Genomic DNA, 20309 nt, shown 5'->3' with positions numbered 1-20309 from the left:
TCCCGCAGCTGAAACACTTTTAAGAGACGGTCCTGGCGCTTGCTGGTCTTTCTTGGGCGCCCTGGAGCCTTTTTGGCAACAAGGGAACCTCTCTCCTTGAAGTTCTTGATGATGCGATAGATTGTTGACTGAGGTGCAATCTTTCTAGCTGCGATACTCTTCCCTGTTAGGCCATTTTTGTGCAGTGCAATGATGACTGCACGTGTTTCTTTAGAGATAACCATGGTTAACAGAAGAGAAACAATGATGCCAAGCACCAGCCTCCTTTTAAAGTGTCCAGTGGTGTCATTCTTACTTAATCATGACAGATTGATCTCCAGCCCTGTCCTCATCAACACCCACACCTGTGTTAATGGAGCAATCACTGAAACGATGTTAGCAGGTCCTTTTAAGGCAGGGCTGCAATGATGTTGAAATGTGTTTTGGGGGATAAAGTTCATTTTCTAGGCAAATATTGACTTTGCAAGTAATTGCTGTTAAGCTGATCACTCTTTATAACATTCTGGAGTATATGCAAATTGCCATTAGAAAAAATGAAGCAGTAGACTTTGTAAAAATTAATATTTGTGTCATTCTCAAAACTTTTGGCCATGACTGTACATACTGACTATAGCATTGTGTACCTCCCTCCTCTGGAGAGATGTCTTCCTCCTCCATTGTCTCCTCCTCATCCTCCTCACAAAGTGTCCCCTGCCTAGGCCTTTGTGAGGAACCACGTAGCGCAGACTGTCCAGAAGCAGATGGCATTTGTGACTCCTCATCCTCCACCTCTTCCAAAACCTCCTCCCTTAGTGCTTGCAGTGTTTTTTGAAGCAGGCAGATAAGGGGGACAGTCATACGGACTAGTGCATCATCTGCACTCGCCATCCACGTGGAATCATCGAAGGCACGCAAAACAAGGCAGATGTCCTTCATGGAGGCCCACTCAGTGGTGCTGAAGTGTGACCGGCGCACAGTGCGACTTGTTTGCGCCTGATGCATCTGGTACTCCATTACTGCTGCCTGCTGCTCACACAACCCCTCCTATATATGTAACGCTGAATTCCACCTGGTGGGTAGGTCACATATGATGCGATGTTCCGGAAGGCGTAATCGGCGCTGCTGAGCTGCAATGCGCGATCTTGCCATGCTGGAACGCCGCAAGTGAGTGCACTCTATGCGGACCTTGGGCAGCAGTACATCAAGATCCGGATAGTCCCTCAGAAAGCTCTGCACGACCAAGTTGAGCACATGTGCCAGACATGGGATATGAGTGAGGTTGCCTAGGCCCAGAGCTGCCACCAGATTTCGGCCATTGTCACACACTACCAAGCCTGGCTGGAGATTCGCTGGCACAAACCACACGTCGCTCTCCTGCTTGATGGCATTCCAGAGCTCCTGCGCTGTGTGGCTTCGATTCCCCAAATTAATTTCAGGACGGCCTATTGACGTTTGGCCACGGCTGTGCTCATATCGGTCGTAACAGGCTCCTGCAGCGCTGATTCAGAGGAACTGGAGTATGAGGAGGAGTCAATGTGTACAGACTGGATTCCTGCAATCCTTGGAGTTGACAGAACACATACAGCGCCACTCTCAAGATCTATACCCGGCTCCACAACATTGACCCAATGGGCAGTGAGGGAAAGGTATCGTCCCTGTCCATGGTTACTGGTCCACGCATCGGTGGTCAGGTGGACCTTGCTACTGACGGCGTTTAGTAGCGCATGTTTAATTTTTCCCTCCACATGCTTTTGCAGGGCAGGGACGGCTTGCCTGCTGAAATAAAAGTGGCTGGGCATGGTGTATTGTGGGACTGCCAATGCCATGAAGTTCCGGACGGTGTCTGTCTCCACCAGCCTGAATGACAGCATTTCAAGGGCCAGTAGTTTGGCAATGCCAGCATTCTGAGCCTGTGCTCGGGGATGGTTTGCCGAGTATGGCCACCTTTTTCTCCCATGCCTGTGCTACCGATGGCTGTAGAGTGGCCTGGGAGTATGAGGATGAACGGGGACGTGGTGCTGTGGGTGGAATATCACTGGGTCTCTGGACAACAGTGCCAGAGGTTCTTCCATTCCATGGCGATCCTGTGAGGAAGCCGAACCAGCTGTGTGTGAGCTGGAGGAAGAGGCTACAACACGAGCTGAAGAGGTGGTAGGTGGTGCTGTAGGTTGGCCTACGTCTTCAGTGTGTCTTTGTAACTCCACCACGTGCTTGGTCCGCACATGTTTCCACATATTTGTGGTATTGAAGTTGCTGACACTTTCCCTCTTTTTACTTTCTGGTGACACAGCTTGCATTTGACAAAACAAATGTCATCTGCAACTGTGTCAAAAAAGGACCAGGCACTGCAAGTCTTGGGAGCGCCCGTTTTGGCTTTTGGAAGAGGAATGCTCCTAATGGGTGCTGAAGTGGAGGCTACAGGCAACCAAGTCTGCCCCTCCCTCTCCCTCCTGTTTTGGCCGTTCGGGGAATCTCTTCCTCAGAGCTGCTCCCACCACCTTCCTGTTCCTCACGCCATGATGGGTCAAGGACCTCATCATCTACACTCCCCTCTTCAAACACCTGCTTCTCTTGGGTAGTCTCAGCAGCACCGTACGCACCAGAAAGTGGCACCTGAGTCTCATCATCTGATGCGTACTGAGGTGTGCTGAAAATAGGCACGGGCCCACCTGCCTCTTCAGATTCAGAGGGACAAAGCAGTTGCGCATCACTGCATACTCCCTCTTCTTCACATTCTTGAATGCTGCTTGGCTGGCCCCCTCTTCCAAGCCAACAGATTCAGGGAACAGAAGTAGAGACTGAGATGGCTCCTGTACAGGGTTCTGACTGCCTGGGCAATTTGGCAGGTGGTGAAGAGACAGATGGTTGCTCTTCAGTGCTCTGGCCCTGAGAGGATGTGGAAGTCATTGAAGTCGATGCATTAGCTGCCATCCATCCAACAACGGCTTCAATTTGTTTGTCCCGCAGCAGTGGGGTACGGCGAGGTCCTACAAAGCTGCGCATAAAGGACTGTTGCCTGGTAAAACTGGGGGATGCTCTCACTGGTGCCCGCAGCAGGCACAGAATCCCCACGTCCTCTCCCTGCTGAATCCCCACGTCCTTTCCCTGCTGCAACTCCACGACCACGTGCCTTACTCCCTGCCTTCTTCATCTTGGTAGACTGATAAAGATAGGCAGAAAAGTACAAAGTGTGCTTAGTGTGCTTATTCCTGAACAGCTGCTAACAGGTATAAGAAACACTAATTTTATAAAGTGTGTGGACTACACTTTAATATGAGCTAATGTGGCCTACACAACTGTCAAGTGGAGTGTTTGGTGAACTTTATTTTGTTTTGTTTTTTTTCAAAAAAACAAAAAGGATGTGACCAAAGATGTGAAAGCGATAGTATCACAAACTTTTTGGAGCTATTACAATGCAGGAAGGTAACCTACAATGCAATAAATGAGGCTCCAAAAAATAGGGTAATACTAATCTGGCTGTGGCTGCAGGGCACAAGCCAGAAAAAAAGCTCCTCTATGTACTCCTATATAGTGTTTGCAACCAACCAATGTAGATGGATACGGATGGATGCACACTAATAGGAGAATTAATGAAAAATGAGCTGCAATAAAAGAAAAATATGTGTGAGGCAGTGACGCACGCTGAGCGGCCTACAACCAGACGTGGCTGCAGGACACACTACAGCATGAGCTGCACTCACACAGACCTTGCAGACAGCTGTGAACAGCACTGCAAGGCAAAAGAAAGCTACACTGATTGATAATGTAGCCTGGGTAAAGCACAATATTATTTAGAAAATCACTATCGCTAACTGTCCCTCAGAGTCTTGAACAGCAGCCTGTTCCTAACTGAATTCACAGCAGAGTGAACCCGAAATGGAGGCGGCGGCTTTTATAGTGCATCATGACATCATTTCAGCAGCCAATCACAGCCATTCCATTAGTTAACATGCCTACATGCCTAACAGGATGTGCCCACACTCCTGAGGATTGCCATTGGCTGAATCAAATCAAACTGGCTCATAGCATTATGGGAACTTCCGATTCCGGTATTCAATATGCAAAAAGTATCGGAACTCAGTATCGGAATTCCGATACCGCGAATATCGGCCGATACCCGATATTTGCGGTATCGGAATGCTCAACACTATTAAGCAGGCTTAATGTCACCTTTAAATAGCAAGATGACATTAACCCATTATTATTAATCCATGAGCCACCGCTAAAGGCAATGGGAATAGAGAGGCTAAGTGCCAGAAAAGGCGTATCTTTTAGATGTGCCTTTTCTGGGGTAGCTGTGGGCAGACTTTTGTAACCGGGGGGGCACAAAAACAATGGTCCCTCTCTAGGCTATTAAGATCTGCCCTCACTCACTGGCTTTCCCTCTCTGGCAGTGAAAATACCATGGCAGCCAACGCAATTTTTTTCAATGAATTAACCCCTTAATTTAACACCTACACTGTGTGCAGTATTATTAGGCAAATGAGTATTTTGATCACATCCTTTTTATACATGTTGTCCTACTCCAAGCTGTATAAGCTTGAAAGCCAACTGCCAATTATGTAAATCGGGTGGTTTGCATCTCTAATGAGGAGGGGTGTGGTCTAATGACATCAACACCCTATATAAGGTGTGCTTAATTATTAGGCAACTTCCCTTCCTTTGGCAAAATGGGTCAGAAGAGAGATTTGATGGACTCTGAAAAGTCAAAACTTGTGAGATGTCTTGCAGAGGGATGCAGCAGTCTTGAAATTGCCAAACTTTTGAAGCATGATCACCAAACAATCACGCGTTTCATGGCAAATATCCAACAGGGTCGCAAGAAGCGTGTTGATAAAAAAAAGGCGCAAAATAACTGCCCATGAATTGAGGAAAATCAAGCGTGAAGCTGCCAAGATGCCATTTGCCACCAGTTTTGCCATATTTCAGAGCTGCAACGTTACTCGAGTAGCAAAAAGCACAAGGTGTGCCATACTTAGGGACATGGCCAAGGTAAGGAAGGCTGAAAAACGACCACCTTTCAACAAGAAACATAAGATAAAACATCAAGATTGGGCCAAGAAATATCTTAAGACTGATTTTTCTAAGGTTTTATGGACTGATGAAATGAGAGTGACTCTTGATGGGCCAGATGGATGGGCCCGAGGCTGGATCAGTAAAGGCCAGAGAGCTCCACTCCGAGTCAGACGCCAGCAAGGTGGAGGTGGGGTACTGGTATGGGCTGGTATCATCAAAGATAAACTTGTGGGACCTTTTTGGGTTGATGATGGAGTGAAGCTCAACTCCCAGACCTACTGCCAGTTTCTGAAAGACACCTTCTTCAAGCAGTGGTACAGGAAGAAGTCGGTATCGTTCAAGAAAAACATGATTTTCATGCAGGACAATGCTCCGTCACATGCATCCAAATACTCCACAGTGTGGCTGCCCAGTAAAGGTCTAAAAGAAGAAAAAATAATGACATGGCCCCCTTGTTCCCCTGATCTGAACCCCATAGAGAACTTGTAGTCCCTCATAAAATGTGAGATCTACAGGGAGGGAAAAAAGTACACCTCTCAGAACGGTGTCTGGGAGGCTGTGGTGGCTGCTGCACGCAATGTTGATCGTAAACAGATCAAGCAACTGACAGAATCTATGGGTGGAAGGCTTTTGAGTCATCGTAAAGAAAGGTGGCTATATTGGTCACTGATTTTTTTTTGTTTTATTTTTGAATGTCAGAAATGTTTATTTCTAAATTTTGTGTTGTTATATTGGTTTAAATAAGTAAGCTAGATGGGTATATATTAGGTTTTTATTTTATTAAGTTGCATAAATTACAATGGCGTATCAGCGCCGTGAATTCACGGCGCTGTGGAAAGTGTAGAGAGCCTCCCAGAGTCGGATTTTCTCCGGTGTCTTGGCTGCTGGGGGTAGCCGAGACCCCAGAGAACATGATTCAGGTCGGATTTACCGACCACGCTTTTGTGATTGCCATTATTAACCGTATAACGGCGACTGCAAAAAAAGTCGCGATTTTGCTTTCACTTTCTCGCTCCTCTGATGTGATCACACATTAGAGAAGAGAGAAATACGGTCCCCGATCCCCCCCATGGTACCTCCCGGTGGTCCGCGGGCCCTCCTGCCTCCTCCGGTGGGCGCCGCCATCTTGATCCGGGAAGAAAATGGTGGGCGCATATGCAATGCGCCCGCCGAATCTGCCGGCCGGCAGATTCCATTCATTCATTCAATGTACATTTTGATCACTGTGATAAACCCTATCACAATGATCAAAATAAAAAAATAGTAAGCAACCCCCCCTTTATCACCCCCTTAGGAAGGGAAATATAATGAAATAAAGAAAATATATTTATTTTCATTTTTCCATTAGGGTTAGGATAAGGATTAGAATTAGGGTTAGAATTAGGGCTAGAGTTGGGATTAGGGTTAGGATTAGGGTTGGGATTAAAGTTAGGGTTGGGATTAGGGTTAGGGGTGTGTTGGGGTTAGAGATGGAGCTAGAATTGAGGGTTTTCCACTAATTAGGCACATTAGGGGTCTCCAAACGCGACATGGCACCACCATTGATTCCAGCCAATTTTGCGTTCAAAAGTCAAATGATGCTCCCTCCCGTCCGAACCCAGACGTGTGCCTAAACAGTGGTTTACCACAACATAGGGGCATCAGCGTGCTCAGGACAAATTGCACACCAACTTTGGGGGTCTATTTTTTCCTGTTCCCCTTGGGAAAATGAAAAAATAGTAGGCTAAAAAATAATTTTTGAGGAGAATTTTTTTTTTATTTTCACGGCTCTGCGTTATAAACTTCTGTGAAGCACTTGGGAGTTCAAAGTGCTCATCACACATCTAGATAAGCTCCTTTGGGGGTCTAGTTTCCAAAATGGGGTCACTTGTGGGGGGTTTATACTGTTTAGGCACATCAGGGGCTCTGCAAACGCAACATGATGCCCGGAGAACATTCCATCAAAGTCTGCATTCCAAAATGGCGCTCCTTCCCTTCCGAGCTCTCCCATGCACCCAAACAGTGGTTCCCCCCCCCACATATGGGCTATCAGCGTGTTCAGGACAAATTGCACAACTTTTGTGGTCCAATTTCTCCTGTTACCCTTGGAAAAATAAAAAATAGTGGGCTAAAAAAATCTTTTCTGAGGAAAAAAAAGATTTTTTATTTTCATGGCCCTGCGTTTATAAACTTCTATGAAGCACTTGGGGGTTCAAAGTTCTCACCACACATCTAGATAAGCTCATTTGGGGGGGTCTAGTGTCCAAAATGGGGTCACTTGTGGGGGGTTCCTGCTGTTTAGGCACATCAAGGGCTCTGCAAATGCAATATGATGCCCGCAGAATATTCCATCAAAGTATGCATTCCAAAATGGCACTCTTTCCCTTCCCTTCCGAGCTCTCCCATGCATCTAGACAGTGGTTCCCCCCACATATGGGGTATCGGTGTACTCAGGACAAATTGCACAACAACTTTTGTGGTCCAATTTCTCCTGCTAGCTTTGTGAAAATAAAAAATAGTGGGCTAAAACATCATTTTTCAGGGAAAAAAATGATTTTTTATTTTCACTGCTCTGCGTTATAAACTTCTGTGAAGCACTTGGGGGTTTAATGTGCTCACCACACATCTAGATTAGCTCCTTGGGGGGGTCTAATTTCAAAATGGTGTCACATGTGGAGTTTTTTCACTGTTTAGGCACATCAGGGACTCTCCAAACGCGACATGGCGTCCGATCTCAATTCCAGCCAATTCTCCATTACAAAGGTCAAACGGTGCTCCTTCCCTTCTGAGGTCTGCCGTGCACCCAAACAGTGGTTTGCCCCCACATATGGGGTATGGGCGTATTCAGGACAAATTGCACAATAACTTCTGGGGTATAATTTCTCCTGTTACCCTTGGGAAAATAAAAATTTTGGGGTGAAAAGATCATTTTTGTGGAAAAAAAAATTATTTTTTATTTTCACGGCTCTACGTTATAAGCTTCTGTGAAGCATTTGGAGGTTCAAAGTGCTCATCACACATCTACATAAGTTCCCTAAGGGGTCTAGTTTCCATAATGGGGTCACATGTTGGGGGTTTCCACTGTTTAGACACATCAGAGGCTCTCCAAATGCAACATGGTGTCCGATCTCAATTCCAGCCAATTCTGTATTGAAAAAGTCAAACGGCGCTACTTCCCTTCCGAGCTCTGCTGTGAACCCAAAAAGTGGTTTTAACCCCACATATGGGGTATCTGCGTATTCAGGAGAAATTGCACAACAAATATTGTGGTTCACTTTCTCTTTTAACCCCTTCACTACCAAGGGTGGTTTGCACGTTAACTCCCGGGCCAATTTTTACAATTCTGACCATTGTACCTTTATGAGGTCATAACTCTGGAACGCTTCCATGGATCCCGGTGATTCTGACATTGTTTTCTCGTGACATATTGTACTTCATGTTAGTGGTAAAATTGCATTCAAATAACTTGCGTTTATTTGTGAAAAAAACAGAAATTTGGCGAAAATTTTGAAAATTTCGCAATTTTCCAACTTTGAATTTTTATGCCCTTAAATCACAGCGATACGGCACACAAAAAACTTAATACATAACATTTCCCACATGTTTACTTTACATCAGCACAATTTTGGAACCAAAATTTTTTTTTGTTAGGAAGTTATGAGGGTTAAAAATTGACCAGGGATTTCTCATTTTTGCAACACCATTTTATTTTTAGGGACCACTTCACATTTGAAGCCACTTTGAGGGGTCTATATGATAGAAAATACCCAAAAGTGACACCATTCTAAAAACTGCACCCCTTAAGGTGCTTAAAACCACATTCAAGAAGTTTATTAACCCTTTAGGTGCGTCACAGGAATTTTTTGAATATTAAAAAAAAATGAACATTTAACTTTTTTTCACAAAAAAAATACTTCAGGTTCAATTTCCTTTATTTTACCAAGGGTAACAGGAGAAATTGGACTGCAAAAGTTATTGTGCAATTTGTCCTGAGTACGCTGATACCTGATATGTGGGGGGAACCACTGTTTCGGCGCATGGCAGACCTCAGTAGGGAAGGAGCGCCGTTTGACTTTTTCAATGCAAAATTGGCTGGAATTCAGATCGGACGCCATGTCGCGTTTGGAGAGCCCCTGATGTACCTAAACAGTGGAAACCCCCCCAAGTGACCCCATTTTGGAAACTAGACCCCCCAAGGAACTTATCTAGATATGTGGTGAGAACTTTGAACCCACAAGGGCTTCACAGAAGTTTATAACGTACAGCGGTACAATTAAAAAATCATATTTTTTCCACAAAAATGATCTTTTCACCCCCAATTTTTATTTTTCCAAGGGTAACAGGACCCTAAAAGTTATTGTGCAATTTGTCCTGAGTACGCTGATACCCCATATGTGGGTGTAAATGACTATTTGGGCGCATAGCAGAGCTCGGAAGGGAAGCAGCGCCATTTGACGTTTTTGGCTAGAATTGAGATCGGACACCATGTCGCGATTGGAAAACCCCTGATGTACCAAAACAGTGGAAACCCCCCACAAATGACACCATTTTGGAATCTAGACCCCCAAGGAACTTATCTAGATGTGTGGTGAGAACTTTGAACCCCCACGGGCTTCACAGAAGTTTATAACGTACAGCAGTACAATTAAAAAAATCATATTTTTTCCACAAAAATGATCTTTTCACCCTCAATTCTTATTTTTCCAAAAGTAACAGGACCCTAAAAGATATTGTGCAATTTATCCTGAGTACGCTGATACCCCACATGTGGGTGTAAACCACTATTTGGGCGCATGGCAGAGCTCGGAAGGGAAGCAGCGCCATTTGACGTTTTTGGCTGGAATTGAGATCGGACACCATGTCGCGTTAGGAAAGCCCCTGATGCACCAAAACAGTAGAAACCCCCCACAAATGACACCATTTTGGAAACTAGACCCCCCAAGGAACTTATCTAGATGTGTGGTGAGCACTTTGAACCCCCCAGTGCTTCACTGAAGTTTATAACGTCCGGGCGTGAAAATAGAAAAATCGTATTTTTTCCACAAACATCATCTTTTAGTCCCCATTTTTTTATTTTCCCAAGGGTAACAGGAGAAATTGGACCCCAAAAGTTGTTGTCCAATTTGTCCTGAGTACGCTGACACCCCATATGTGGGAGAAAACTACTGTATGGGGACACGTCGGGGCTCGGAAGGGAAGTAGTGACGTTTTGGAATGCAGACTTTGATGGAATGGTCTGTGGGTGTCATGTTGCCTTTGGAGAGCCCCTAATGTACCTAAACAGTGGAAATCACCCACAAGTGACCCCATTTTGGAAACTAGACCCCCTAATGAACTTATCTAGATGTGTGGTGAGCACTTTGAACCCCCCAGTGCTTCACAGAAGTTTATAACGACCGGGCGTGAAAATAAAAATATCGTATTTTTTCAACAAACATCATCTTTTAGTCCCCATTTTTTTTATTTTCCCAAGGGTAACAGGAGAAATTGGACCCCAAAAGTTGTTGTCCAATTTGTCCTGAGTACGCTGATACCTCATATGTGGGAGAAAACTACTGTATGGGTACACGTCGGGGCTCGGAAGGGAAGTAGTGACGTTTTGGAATGCAGAGTTTGATGGATTGGTCTGTGGGTGTCATGTGCGTTTGGAGAGCCCCTGATGTACCTAAACTATTGAAACTCCCCACAAGTGTCCCCATTTTGGAAACTAGACCCCCCACGGAGCTTATCTAGATGTGTGGAGCGCACTTTGAACCCCCAAGTGCTTCACAGAAGTTTATAACGCCTGGGCGTGAAAATAAAAAAAACATTTTTTTCCGCAAAATTATATTTTTGCCCCCAATTTTTTATTTTCCTAAGGGTAACAGGAGAAATTGGACCCCAAAAGTTGTTTTGTAATTTGTCCTGAGTAGGCTGATACCCTACATGTGGGGGTAAAACACTGTTTGGGCGCATGGCAGAGCTTGGAAGGGAAGGAGCACCATTTGACTTTTTCAACGCAGAATTGGCTGGAATTGAGATCAGACGCCATGTTGCCTTTGGAGAGCACCTGATGTGCCCAAACAGTGGAAACCCCCCAATTATAACTCCAACCCTAACCTCAACACACCCCTAACCCTAATCTGAGCCCTAGCCCTAACCCTAGCCCTAACCCTAACCCTAGCGGGAAAATGGAAATAAATACATTTTCTTTTAGTTTTATTATTTTTCCCTAACTAAGGGGGTGATAACGGGGGGTTTGATTTACGATTTATGGCGGTTTTTATGTTTGGCGGCTGTCGCACGCTAAAAGACGCTTTTTATTGTAAAAATAGTTTTTGCATCACCACATATTGTGAGCTATAATTTTTCCGTATTTTGACCCACTGAGTCATGTGAGGTCTTATTTTTTGCGGGACGAGTTGACGTTTTTATTGGTACCATTTTCGGGCACGTGACATTTTTTGATCGCTTTTTATTCTGATTTTTGGGACGCAGAATGAACAAAAACCAGCGTTTCATGAATTTCTTTTGGGGGGTGCGTTTACACCGTTCCGCGTGCGGTAAAATTGATAAAGCATTTTTATTCTTTGGGTCAGTACGGTTACAGCGATACCTCATTTAGGTCTTTTTTATGTTTTGTCGGTTTTTTGCAATGAAAACAATTTTATATAAAAAATAATTATTTTTGCATCGCTTTATTCTGCGAGCTATAACTTTTTTATTTTTTTGCAGATGATGCTGTATGGCGGCTCGTTTTTTGCGGGATAAGATGACGTTTTCAGTGGTACCATGGATATTTATATGCGTCTTTTTGATCGCGCGTTATTGCACTTTTTGTTCGGTGGTATGATAATAAATCATCATTTTTTGCTTCGTTTTTTATTTTTATTTTTTAAGGGGTTCGCTAAAGGGGTTAACTAATGGGACAGTTTTATAGGGCAGGTCATTACAGACGCGGCGATACCAAATATGTGTACTTTTATTGTTTTTGGGTTTTTTTATTTTGAAAAAATGGATTTATTGGGGATTATTTTTTTTTTCAGCGATCTGTCACAGGCACTGCTGCAGACTTCCTCATGCCTGCGCTTTGAGGAAGTCAGCTCCCTGTAGGGAAAGAGACCCCCGCAGCAGCGCTGCACATTGCGCTGCCGTGGGGGGCTCAGGGAAGCACGGAGGGAGCCCCCTCCCTGCCGATGCTTCCCTTTAACCCCAGGTACACCGCGATCGCGTTTGATCGCGGTATGCAAGGGGTTAACGTGTCGGGGGCGGTCCGTGACCGCCCCTGACACATTGTGCCGGGTGTCAGCTATGATAATTAGCTGACACCCGGCCGCGATCAGCGGCGCTCACCACGTGGGCGCCGCTGATCGCTGGGACGTAATATTCCGTCCATGGTAGTTAGGTCCAGGGTCACATGGACGGAATATTACGTCTTTTGTAGGTAAGGGGTTAACACTTGTGAAAATAAAAATAATTGGTTCTGAAGTAAATTTTTTGCAAAGAAAAGTTAAATGTTAATTTTTTCCTTCCACTTTGCTTCAGTTCCTGTGAAGCACGTAAAGGGTTAATAAACTTCTTGAATGTGGTTTTGAGCACCTTGCGGGGTCCAGTTATTAGAATGGTGTCACTTTTGGGTATTTTGTGCCATATAAACCCCTCAAAATGACTTTAAATATGATGTGGTCCCTAAAAAAAAAGGTTTTGTAAATTTTATTGTAAAAATGAGAAATCGCTGGTCAACTTTTAACCCTTATAACTTCCTAACAGAAAAAAAATTTGGTTCCAAAATCGTACTGATGTAAAGTAGATATCTCTCTGATTTAAGGCCATAAAAATTTAAAGTTTGAAAATTGCAACATTTTCAAAATTTTCTCCATATTGCCGTTTTTTTCATAAACACAAGTCATATCGAAGAAATTTTACCACTAACATGAAGTACAATGTGTCACGAAAAAACTCTCTCAGATACAGTGGGATCCGTTAAAGCGTTCCAGAGTTCTGACCTCAAAGTGACACTGGTCAGAATTGTAAAAATTGGCATGTTCATAAAGCTGCAAAATGAAGGGGTTAAAGCATGTAAAAAACCTTTGCCTCAATGACACCTCAGCTTTGGTTGGGTGTTAGTAGTCCTTTGGTGTGACAAATATGTCAAGGTCTAAACACCTGGCTTGGAAAGAAACAATTTATTTCAGGCCGTGTACCCACGTAAGCGTTTTTACCGACAAAGACGCTTGAAAACCAGGGGAAGAGTCTTGAGGAGATCATTTGCATATTCCCAGTGCCTTCTGGGATAAGTGAAGAGTCTCAGCGAGCTCAACGATCACTGGGTTTTGGCCGTTGCAGCTGAAAAGAGGAAATCGGAAAACCAGGGGAAGAGTCTTGAGATCATTTGCATATTCCCAGTGCCTTCTGGGATAAGTGAAGAGTCTCCACGAGCTCAACGATCACTGGGTTTTGGCCGTTGCAGCTGAAAAGAGGAAATCGGAAAAACCGCGCGCCTATCGGCGAGCGAATTTGGGCTCATCTTTCATCGTTTTTAAGAAATCTCAAGATGGAAGAGGCCAGGAGCCATTTGGTGAGCTGCATTTCTTGCTACATGTTCACAGACTTACCAGTGGAAAAGCCAAACTTCACATGCCACAAATGCAAGCTTGTGTCCCTGTTGGAGGAAAAGTTGCAAAATCTCGAAGAGAGGTTAGCTACGTTGAAGATCATTAAGGAAGGTGAAGAGTTCTTGGACAGAGCAGAATTATCTCTTCATGTTACAGAAAGAGAAGAAATTTGAAGTGCACCTGAAGAAACAGAGGAATGGAGACATGTGACCCAGAGAAGCAGGAGGATCAGGAGGCAGTCAGCACCCATACTGCTCAGGAACCAGTACCAGGCTCTCACGCAGGAAAACAATGAAGAAATACATCAGGATAAGACTTTGCCAACAAGCAGCAACCTTGTACGCCTTCAGAGTCCTCCTGGATGGAGAAAGAAAAATGTTGTGAAGAAGAAACGGAGAGTGGTGGTCATGGGGGATTCCCTGTTGAGAGGAACTGAGGCCGCTATTTGCAGACCGGATATAACTTCAAGAGAAATGTGTTGTCTTCCAGGTGCAAAAATTAAAGATGTGTCTGACAGGATATCAGGACTCTTCAGACCTACAGATGACTACCCATTCCTGCTACTACATGTGGGGACAAATGACACTGCAAGAAACGACCTGGAAACCATCTGCAGAGACTTTGAAGACTTAGGCAAGAAAGTGAAAGAACTGGGAGCGCAGGTGGTCTTCTCTTCCATCCTCCCAGTGGATGGCCATGGAACAAGGAGGTGGAATAAGATTCTGCAGGTGAACAACTGGCTACGTCGATGGTGCCGTCAGCAACGATTTGGATTTCTGGATCACGGAGTGAACTACTTATACGATGGACTACTTGCTAGAGATGGGGTGCACCTTACGAAGACTGGAAAGCATGTATTTGGAAGTCGCCTTGCTACACTTGTAAGGAGAGCTTTAAACTAGAACAACATGGGAAGGGAAGCAAAAGACCAGAAAAAGCCATAAACCTGACAAATGCTATTGAGAACTCTGCTATTAGAAGTGGAAAGGAAGAACAAAGACGAAAGAATCTAATTAATAAAAATATTGGAGAAAGAGAAACCAATCACAAACTAAAATGTTTCTATACTAATGCACAAAGCATGGGCAACAAACAAGGAGAATTGGAACTACTAACACAGGAAAAGAAATATGATGTCATTGGAATCACTGAAACTTGGTGGGACAATACACATGATTGGAATACAAGACTAGAAGGATACAACTTATTTGCAAGAAACAGACTTGATAAACGAGGAGGGGGTGTCGCATTGTATGTTAGAAACGCGTATATCTGCACAGAGATTGAAGCTTCAGAGACTGGGAGTTCTGTGGAAACTGTTTGGGTAAGAATACAAGGACAGAACAATGGAAAGGACACCATTGTAGGCATTTACTACAGGCCGCCTGTGCAAGCTGAAGCTATGGATGAACTCTTTATGCATCAAATGGCCAAGTTCTCCAAAAAATATGACATAGTTGTCATGGGAGATTTCAACTATCCAGACATTTGTTGGGAATCTCTCTCAGGCAAAACTAACAGGTCAAGGAAATTCTTATCCTCTCTTGCTGACAACTTTATCTTCCAAAAGGTAAGGGAGAAAACAAGGGGAACTGCTACCTTGGATCTAATCCTTATAAACAGGGAGGAAATGGTTGAGGAGGTAAATGTGGCTGGGACCCTAGGAGGTAGCGACCATGCTATTTTAGAATTTTGGATAACTAGAGGCGGAAGACCTGTGAAGACTCAGACGTCAAGGTTAGATTTCAGAAAGGCAGATTTTAAGGGATTCAGAAAGAGAATTGGAGGGATCCAATGGCTGGATATCCTTAAAGACAAAAATGTCCAGGAAGGATGGGAAATCTTGAAAAATGAAATTCTCAAAGCACAGTTGTTAACAATTCCGAAAAGAGGGAAGAATAGGAAGCAGTTAAGGAAACCAGGATGGATGAACACAGAACTTAAGCACATGCTAAAAAGGAAGAAAAAAATGTTTATAAAATGGAAAGAGGGAGGCATATCTAAAGAAGAATATAATGCTGTCTGCAGAACCTGCAGGGCACAAATCAGATTAGCTAAAGCTGAAAATGAATTGAGGCTTGCAAGAGATGTCAAAAGCAATAATAAAGGATTTTGGGGATATGTCAAAAGTAAAAGAAAAGTCAAAGATGCTATAGGATTTTTACAGGATGAAAATGATGAAATGGTAAGACAGGATGTTGAGAAGGCTGAACTTTTAAATTCCTATTTTGCATCTGTTTTCTCTCAGAAACGAAATGTAACATCAACTGTTATTCACTGTCCTATTAAGGGAATAGAAGAATCCAGGATATCTATAAACAGAAAGATAGTGAGGAAACACTTAGCTAGCCTAAATGAATTCAAGTCTCCAGGTCCAGATGAATTACACCCCAGAGTACTGAAGGAGATAACAGAAGAAATTTTTGAACCCCTCTCTATAATCTTTGAAAATTCTTGGAGAACAGGAGAAGTGCCAGAAGACTGGAGAAGAACAAATGTTGTTCCTATCTTCAAAAAGGGGAAGAAGGTGGACCCAGGCAACTATAGGCCGGTGAGTCTGACTTCTATACCAGGAAAGATCTTTGAACAAATTATTAAACAACATGTATGTCAATACCTGGATAAGAATGAAGTGATTAAACAGAGTCAGCATGGGTTTGTAACTAATAAGTCATGTCAGACTAACTTAATTTCCTTCTATGACGGTATCACTGATTGGGTGGATCAAGGAAATGCTGTAGATATAGTATATCTTGACTTCAGCAAAGCATTTGACAAAGTCTCTCATACAATCCTTATTGAAAAAATGATTAAGTATGGAATGGACAAGGCAACTGTTAGGTGGATTCATAACTGGCTTAGTGATCGGACCCAAAGAGTGGTCGTAAATGGCTGCACATCCAGTTGGAAGAATGTCTCAAGTGGGGTACCACAGGGCTCTGTCCTGGGCCCTGTATTGTTCAACATCTTTATCAACGATTTAGATGAAGGAATTGAGGGTAAACTGATTAAATTTGCTGATGACACAAAGCTAGGAGGGATAGCTAATACTAGAGAAGAGAGAGAGAGGATTCAAAAAGATTTAAATAAACTGGAGAAGTGGGCAGCAACTAACAGAATGGTTTTTAACAGGGAGAAATGCAAAGTACTACATCTGGGCAATAAAAATGGAAAAAGCATATATAGAATGGGAGGAATAGGGCTAAGTGACAGCACATGTGAAAAAGACTTGGGTATACTAATAGATCACAGACTGAATGAGTCAACAGTGTGATGCAGCAGCAAAAAAGGCAAATGCAATTCTAGGATGTATTAACAGAAGCATACAGTCTAGATCACGTGAAGTCATTATTTCCCTCTACTCCTCTTTGGTCAGACCTCATCTGGAATATTGTGTCCAGTTTTGGGCACCACATTTTAAAAAAGACATCAACAAACTGGAGCAAGTTCAGAAAAGAGCGACCAGAATGGTGACCGGTCTGCAAACCCTGTCTTATGAGGAAAGGTTGCAGGATTTGGGAATGTTTAGTTTGCAAAAGAGAAGACTGAGAGGAGACTTAATAGCTGTCTACAAATATCTAAAGGGCTGTCACATTGTAGAAGGATCAACTTTATTCTCATTTGCACAAGGAAAGACTAGAAGCAATGGGATGAAACTGAATGGGAGGAGACACAGATTAGATATTAGAAAAAACTTTTTGACAGAGTGATCAATGAGTGGAACAGGCTGCCACGAGAAGTGGTGAGTTCTCCTTCAATGGAAGTCTTCAAACAGAGGCTGGACAGACATCTGACTGGGATGATTTAGCGAATCCTGCTTTGAGCAGGGGGTTGGACCAGATGGCCCAGGAGGTCCCTTCCAACTCTACGATTCTATGATTCTATGAAAGAAGCATCCCATTCATTTTAATGAGTTCTGCACTTTTTGTGCATATTGATGCGATTTTTTCAGCAAAAAAAACGCGTGGCGGTAAAAAAACGCAGCATGCTCATTAATTTCACTGAAAAATCCGCATTTCTAACTATTTTCTATGAGACTGGGGATGCTCCGGAAAAAAACACGCGTTTTCTGGAAAGGAGCCTGGTTTTCAGTCAGGATTTTTCTGCATACGTGGGTACATAGCCTCAATGTTAACCCTATGGGTAAGTTCACACAGGGTTTTTTGCTGCTTTTTTTATGCAGCAAACCTTGTTTCTTGGCAGGAAAGAAGCAGCATTTTTGGTGCATTTTTTCAAAGCCTATTCAAGTCAATGGGTGAAAAACGCAGCAAAAACGCTGAAAGAAATGACATGCAAAGCACAAAATCCTGATGACACAAAGAACCAATGTGCGTGTATGAGATTTCTGAAATCTCGTAGGCTTTGCTGGTAATGGAAAAAGCAGCTGAAAATTAGCATAAAAAGCAACAAAAAAGCCCTGTGTGAACTTACCCTATAATTTTAAAAACGCAAACGGACGGCATACAGACCCGAGTGTTCAGCTGCATAGAAATACATGCAGCTGCACACTCCGGTCCCGAGTGCCGGCGGCAGGGTCGGGTATTCAGGTGCGAGTTTCTCATAGGTGTGACCTTGTCTAAGGGCAGAGACACACTGCCATATTTCTCGTGTGAGAATCGCACCGTAAAACTTGCACTGGCTGTCGGCTCTCCTGACCGAAACTGGACATAGTAATCTATCATGCGGTCATGCTGGGGTCAGGATCGGTGCCGGCCAGTCCGATGCGATTATCGCACGAGTTATAGGGCCGTGTGACTGCAGCCTAAGGCTACATGCACACATTCAGTATTTGTAAGTCAAAACCAGGAGTGGGTGATAAATACAGAACCTAGATCATTCATCTTAGCAGCATATATAATGGTATACAGTTGTCCCCTTATGCTATGAGGTCAAGTAACTTTTCAAAGTGGATTATGATCCATGTAGGCCTGGACACTTCTTTATCTGCTCAATACATTTATTGTGTCCTGCTGTCTTAACTTAGTTTGATTGATTGCTAACGAGTGAGGGGAGAAAAAAAAAAGGAAGATCTTAGACCTGGCCTGCTATATATTCAGACATAGCAGTTGGGCAGGAGACAGGTAAGACAAATAAATCTATTCGCTGTACATTTGGATTACAACAAATATATACCATATGCATTTGTACAATTTATATCCTGGCCGCTGCATTCACTCACATACACCGCCCTTGCATTAACTCTTTACACGCCATCCATATCAGCCCTTCTCTTCTTTCCTCTCCTATGTATATCACTCATGCTCTTTTCACATTGCTAAACAGCACAGATCCATTCACTCACACCATCCAACACACAAGACGCTCTCACAAATCACTTAACCATCTGCTCACTCTTTCAATCCTCCTTCTCCTAGTCGCAGGAGATATCTATCCCAACCCCGGCCCCTCATGTTATAGTAAGTCAAACCCCTCAACTGCTACACTCAGAAACACCTCTAATCTTATTAATGTTCCCTGCATGCCTTCTATCTCTTTTAATTGTGCACTATGGAATTCTCGCTTAGTGTGTAATAAACTCTCCTTCATCCATGACTTCTTCCTTTCTGATTCTCTTAACCTTCTGGCTCTTACTGAAACCTGGATTCAGCAGTCAGACACTACCGCTGATGCTGCTTTTTCATATGGTGGATTACACTTCTCTCATACCCCAAGATTGGACAACAGAGCAGGTGGAGGCGTTGGTCTGCTCCTATCACCCAAATGTACCTTTCAGGTTATCCCTCAAGCACCCTCACTTGTCTTACCTTCTTTTGAGGTCCATGCTGTCAGACTCTACGTCCCCTTCTCCATGCGAGTGGCGGTGGTGTATTGTCCTCCGGGCTCCTCCCATCTGTTTCAGGATCACTTTGCCACCTGGATTCCACAATATCTCTCCTGTGACATCCCCACCCTCATCATGGGAGACTTCAACATTCCCATTGCCCTTCCCCTCCCACCATCTGCTTCTCACCTTTTATCTCTAACCTCCTCTTTCGGCCTCTCACAACATACTAACTCCCCCGCACATAAAGACAGAAACTCCCTCGACTTGGTCTTCTCCCGGCTTTGCTCAGTGGATGATTTCACAAACTCCCCTCTCCCGCTCTCTGACCACAACCTTCTATCATTCTCTATCAAGAACTGCCATCCCGCTCAGGTCACCCCCACTGTCCATACTTATAGAAACATACAGGCCATTAACACCCAGAAACTTATGAAGAACTTGCAGTCATCATTGGCCCCTATCTCGTGTGATGTAAGAACCTCACATAAGCCCCAGGACAGCGAGTCTCGACACCGCTGAAGTGGAGCCGGCATGCCAGCGGAGTATGAGTGTTTTTATTTTAATGAGGCCAAACATGAGGAATGAGTTCACTGAGAAAAAAAAAAGATATATAAAGTATTTTTTGGACTATAAGATGCATCTAGGTCTTAGAGCAGGAAATTAGGAAAAAAATTAGAGCAAAAAATGTGGTCAATTCTGTACTTAATATCACCTATCGTGGTATATATGGTCCCCTCACCTTCATCCTGATACACATGGCCCCCTCATCCCTATCTTGGCAGGAATGATCGCCCTCATCCCTATACTAGTATGCATGGTCCCATCCCTATTGTGGCATGCAGGGACTCCATCTCATCGTATTATGCATGGCCCCTCTCCTTATCCTAGTATGCCTACTATGCAGGACCCCCATCTCATCCTTGTATGTAGGGCCCCATCCTGGTATACATGGCCCC

The 20309-nt window shown here is 43.8% G+C and overlaps 1 protein-coding gene across 1 annotated transcript in view; it reads right to left on the bottom strand.

The window, feature by feature from the left end:
- LOC141047141 (uncharacterized) overlaps positions 1-19886 on the bottom strand; it is a 56706-nt gene extending 36820 nt beyond the window's left edge. Inside the window, exon 1 of the mRNA XM_073542100.1 lies at positions 19838-19886. Coding sequence (XP_073398201.1) covers positions 19838-19886 — 49 coding nt within the window. The remainder of the gene's footprint in view (positions 1-19837) is intronic.
- Between the last annotated feature and the right edge of the window lie 423 nt (positions 19887-20309).

This window comes from Dendrobates tinctorius, unplaced genomic scaffold (assembly GCF_039654945.1).
Source record: "Dendrobates tinctorius isolate UK_male_01 unplaced genomic scaffold, ASM3965494v1 ptg000126l, whole genome shotgun sequence".
Lineage (NCBI taxonomy): Eukaryota > Metazoa > Chordata > Amphibia > Anura > Dendrobatidae > Dendrobates > Dendrobates tinctorius.
This window is presented reverse-complemented; position numbering and strand designations above follow the sequence as displayed.